Source organism: Zingiber officinale, chromosome 6A, assembly GCF_018446385.1.
Source record: "Zingiber officinale cultivar Zhangliang chromosome 6A, Zo_v1.1, whole genome shotgun sequence".
NCBI lineage: Eukaryota > Viridiplantae > Streptophyta > Magnoliopsida > Zingiberales > Zingiberaceae > Zingiber > Zingiber officinale.
Window position 1 is genome coordinate 9,892,100 of NC_055997.1, and position 5,638 is coordinate 9,897,737.

Here is a 5,638-nt window from a genome sequence, read left to right on the forward strand (position 1 = left end):
AGAGGCTAGACATAAACATCAGTTTACATATCTTTCATACCATCTTTATTCAGCTAGTATTAGCACTAGTCGACGGGTCCATATACCTTATTGCCATATTTTAACCTCCAACTTAGCATTATTAGATTTTTGATGTCACCACTAGTGATGTCAAGACCCTAAATGAGTTTGACATAGTAGGTGCTAGGAACTTGTCCTTAGCTAGTGTTCATATAGATAATCATGGAGTCCTATCTTGGAGAAGAGAGGTCCAGCATCAGCCTAACCCTAGCCCAGTCTCAGCCTGACCCAGCTCAAGCAGAGGAGGTAGATATGCCCAATATCATTGCTAATCTTTTTGGGCTGCCCCCACCTCTAGCCCCTCCTACTCTAGACGACAGAGTTACCATACTTAAGGAGTCTATGACTAGTCTTAGACAGGAGGTCTCCAATCTTCGACAGGGCATTCTAGTCTTCGAGAGGAGGAGATGACTCGCAATATCGAGCTAATGGATATGCTTTGCTCTCAGATCTTAGACCATCCTTCATCATCTTCTTAGTAGATAATCTTAGCTGTATTTTATTCATACCTTATGTTGGTTATTTTGGATATGCACTTTTGATACACTTGACTATTTGATATAATATTATGACTGTTATTTTGTCTTGTTGTTACACACTACTTTTATATGTTTTTGATGAATGCTAAAGGGAGAGGGAATAGTTAAATAGATAGAAAATTCAACAACATAAAAATATTTTTACTTGCATATATTATTATGCTTATTTTCTAACTTTAACCTAGGTTATCATTGCATCAAAAAGGGAAAGATTGTTGGTGCAATTATCACCAATGGTCAAACTTAGGTTTTGATGAATAACAAATAAATTAAAGTTAGATGTTATATTTATCTAATTTATCTACCAAGTGTGCAAGATATAAACTTGATCGGTCTAGAGGACCGAAACACCAGGCTAAAGTTCAGCTAGGTTGATAGTTGGCACGAAGTCTAGATTGCTTGAGATCTAGTAGAAGGAAGTCCAATTGGGTTGACAACTGGCTGAAGTCCAGATTGGTTGAGATCTGGTAGGAATTCCTGGTGGGTCAAGGGACTTGACATCAAGGAAGTATGTGATTGGTAAGTGGAGGTAAACAACTAGAGGAGAGATCCAGTAAGGGCGTGTTCCAAGTTGAGGGAATAATAAGTGTCGGTCCGACCTAGAGTTTCAGTGAAACTCAAAGTCAGAATTGGACAGTCTAAAGACTGACAAATATTACTTTTCCTTATATATTATTGCCTGTTGTGCTAACCTTGTAATGTAGGAAAATAAGTTGCTGAAAAAAGAGGCTCCAAGCGATCAGACTATGTCCGGGCACCCGGGATAGGGCTGAATAGGGCAACTAGTGGAGCTGATGTGGTGCACGTGCGTTGGCTGCCACATGTCATAGTCGAAGCACTCGGGCCGGAGAAGGATAAATTTTTAAAGATGAAGTTTCGCCGAGGAGCCGCCACATCAATAACCCAAGTGCCTGGAGGAGGATAAGCCAGCGACGTAGTAGGCCCTGTTGGAGGTGCACAGGGATTTTCCGGGTGCCCGAAGATGGCCTATAAAAAGACCTTCGTCTAAAAGCTTTAATACAACATTCATTCCAACTTTTGCTCTTGCACTTGCTCTGAAAAGACTTCTACGACAATGAAAAATTACTCCGACAACCAAGAATCAAGTTTTCTTTTCCGTTTGTTGTCGGTACTCTTTTATTATTCCTGCATTTGTACTTAATTTTTATAATCTTTACGAGCTTATAGTAGTTACCTAATGAAAATATTCAACAAGTACGAGTCTTAGATTATAAATCATTAAAGGCTCTGAATGAAATAAATTGAACTTTTGTTAGTGATTATTTTATTTCTAGCTCACCTTTTTTTTTCTTATATTTTTGCCGTGCACTTAATTTTCAAAAGAACGTACACAGTGCTAAATATAAAAGAGAAACTAGAGCTGACTAGATCTCACTTCAAGCCCTCCACTTAAATTTAAGAATAAATTTAGTAGGATAAAAATTTAGTTGCTGTTGTTAGCTGAGAGGTTTAGAACAAAATCAATGGTCACTTAAATTCAACTTAACCACACGAATGTTTAATCAACCAAACGCATGGTGTACGCAGTGAGTATTAAACTATTAACTATTAATTAATTAATTAATTACTCTCTCCCAGCTTTGGTCAGCCCTGGTGGCTGTATTTTCATCCTCTATCTTTCTCTATATATCTCTTCATGCATTTAGCATTTTGATAACCAAGCATCACTTCAGAATTAACTCAGTACTCAATTTTAATTTCTTTTCATTTCAGTAAGAGATATATATATAGGCATAGCATGGCTTCCATGAAGGTTTCTGCTCTCATCTTTACTTACGCGCTCATGGCAGTGCTTCTGCATCCATTGTTGTGTCGAGGAATATCGGCGACAAAGACAACGATCGAAGAAGGAGTTGCATCAAATGACGGTGTGATTATTAAGTCCCTTTTAGTTGTTGAGTACTCATGTCTTAGATTATTGTTTAAGTATCCTTAATTTGTGTGTTACGTTTCTGATGCAGGTAAGACAATAGAGCAGGGATTAGCATACGTGCTTATGATCGTTGCACTTCTTATGACTTATTTTCTCCATTAAGACAGTTGCTTAATAAGTCAAAGAGTGAGGTTAATTAATTAATTATTTAGTCTATATGTTCTATAAGTTATTCTTTAATCCCTCTCTTTGTTAACGAGAGGATTATTTTTAAAACGGTTTGAATAAAAATGAAGAGTTTCTGTATTTTTGTGTTGATTACTGATCAGGCTGTGTTAAGACTTCCTTGAAATTATAAAATAAATTATGGAAACGCTAAATTAAAGCAATAAATTCAAGAAAATTGCATTGAACGAGTTGCCATCCAAAATAAATAATGTCAGTACGATCTCAGTTGCTCGAACGCCTCCATCAATCGCAATGACTTGTTGAGAATTAAATGGTCATTAACGGAGGCCAAGTAGCAAGAGTACAATAAACAGAAATTTAATGAGAAAATAGCAATTCGCAAGAATAAACATGGAATATTTGGCAGAATTCGAGCTGAGAATTCTTCCCTCGGACGAAGAGTTCACGTATGTTTAAATCAACGCCAGAAATCGAAAAAAAAAAAATGTAGTAACTTGGAAGAATTCATAGACATCGAAGGGTTTAGAGACGTACTGGAGCTCTGGAGCTTAGCTCAGGCTCATCATGGACTGGCGGAAGGCGGCGGCCTGGTGCTCGGTGACGCACTGCGTCATGAGGCGCGCGCCCTGCTTGGGGGCGGAGGGGCGGACGAGGATGCAGGTGGCGATGTAGTCGGTGTTGGTGAGCGGCACCACATGCGCCGGCGGCCCCCAACCGTAGTCGATCTCAGAAAACCCGAGTCGGGTCCAGTCGGAGACGAGCAGCGACTCGTAGGCGGAGGTGAGCTGGTAGGGGTCTTCCTTCAGCTCCCCCTTAGCCCACTTCGCGTACTCGATCGGCAGCCGCCGCTTGGCGTCCTTGATCAGCTTCACGATCTCCGCGATCGACGCGGCGGCAATCGTCCCCGCCGCCGCCCGCACCTTCATGATGTAGTAGCAGTTACCGTAGTAGCCTCTGTTGTCGGGGAGGACCTGGTGGAGCAGGCCGCGCGTGTTCATGGCGAAGCAGAGGTGGACGTCCACGTCGGAGGCGAGGTGGATGACCTGCGTCCGGCACTGCCACGCCTTGGCGACGAGGACCTCGAAGGAGGAGCAGCGGTCGCCGGTCTGGTCGAAAAACTGGGCCTTGAGGCGGCCGATGAAATCCGGGGAGATGTCCATGATCAGGTAGTGGAGGTGGACGTCGGTGAGCAGCGCGCACGGCCCGGAGACAAACTTGGGCGGGTTGGGGATGGCGTCGCGGCACCACACCGGCTCCACGGTGGGCTGCGGGAGGCCACGCGCGAGCTCGGCGATGGCATTGATGAATTGGGCCGCTCCTGGACCGTCAGAGATCGCGTGGCTGAAACGGAAACCCACCACGAATCCGCCGCAAGCGAACTTGGTCGCCTGGAATTTCGAAGAAAAAGTTGGAACGGACTTTTACTGGAGGAATTCTGAAGAAAATTCCTTCCTTATAGCTAAAATATCGATAAATTTTTGGCTTTTCCCCAGAATTTGTTTAATTTAATGTAAAAAACCCAAGGCGAACTGATGGAGGAAGAGACAGAATTTGGGGAAACTTCCACAAGAAACCCTAGATCCATGAATGGATTGCCTCAAATTCGACTTGATTTAAATCTCCATTCATGAACTGCGTTTTTCTCAAAACAATGCGGATGGTAATTTTGAGGTAACGTTTTGAGTTGTGTTCCACCCAAACCTAGATCTATGAACGAAATGGTAATTGATCGATCCGATCGACTTGATTCAAAATTTTCATCTTCGATTCGAAGTCGAACCCCTCAAATTAGGTGAAGAATTCGTACCTGGACCATCAAAACAAGGCTCTCCTCCTCCTCCGCGTCTAGATCCGGCGGGGGTCGCGGCAGCAGCTCGTCCTTGGGGATCATCAAGGGGTGCTCCAAGTAGTCCACCTCGCGAAGGCCGCAGTCGGCGACAGCCTCGACGAACCAAACGCCCGCCCCGTTGCAGGAGACCTGTAGCTCGCCGTGGTCCGTCTCCACCAGCCGCCCCGCCAGGGGGTAGTAATGCACCAGAGCCTTGGCCAGCGCCGCGCGTATCGCGGCCGCCGGGTCGTCCCGGCAGCCGCCGCGGTCGAAGACGTGAAGGGATTCGATGAGGGCGCGCTGGGTCGGGTAGCGATCGAGCCAGGAGAGGCGGAGGTGGCCGGTCGGCGTAGGCTCCTCCGGGACCACCAACCTCCGCGACAGCCGGACGACGGCGATCTCGGCCGCGTCCATGGCGGCGGAGCTGTGGATCGAGGTCAAACGGAGGTGTAATTAAGCAGGCGGCATGGATGAGGAAGGAGAGGAGAAGACAAGGGTTAGGTGGGGAGCAAAGTGTTGCGTTGGAGCTCAGCAGTTGTTATTCTTGTCTTTGCGGCAGAAGTCAGTCACGTTTTATGGAATCAGTGGAAACGTTAAGCAAATTAAATCGGCAGAAAATGATATATATATATATATATATATATATATATATATATATATATATATATATATATATATATATATATATATATATATATACACATATATATATTCATTATTTAATTAGTTGATTGTTAACTTTTGTAATATATATATTAAAGAAATCAAGACAATTATTATATTAAAATTTTAATATAGAAAAAAAAAATGTCTACCGTCAATATACTAATAATTACCAATAAATTAGAGAAATCATCAAAGTCACACATAATTATTGGCTTGTCATGGGTTCCTCTAATGATTAATAAAGAGTTGACAAACACATTATTTTATAAAAACAAAAAAATGAGAGAGATAAACATATTGGTCTAGAAAATGTTGCATAATTTAAGCAAATAATGGTCAAAGTTATTTTTATTTATTAATTTATCAAATTATAAATATTAAAGTTAGCTCTATAGTTTTGATTTAGTTTCAATGTTGTTGCAGTGAGGATTAGAAGCCTCCACATGTACAAGGAAGGTTAAT

The 5,638-nt window shown here is 42.6% G+C and overlaps 1 protein-coding gene across 1 annotated transcript; it reads right to left on the bottom strand.

The window, feature by feature from the left end:
• Positions 1-2,978: 2,978 nt before the first annotated feature.
• On the bottom strand, positions 2,979-5,066 carry LOC121995762 (acyl transferase 7-like). The gene is made up of 2 exons (XM_042549525.1): positions 4,490-5,066; positions 2,979-4,070 (listed from the first exon to the last, which is right to left on the bottom strand). Exons 1-2 carry the CDS (start codon positions 4,922-4,924, stop codon positions 3,231-3,233), a joined length of 1,275 nt encoding a protein of 424 aa, XP_042405459.1. The 5' UTR covers positions 4,925-5,066; the 3' UTR covers positions 2,979-3,230.
• Positions 5,067-5,638: the final 572 nt, after the last annotated feature.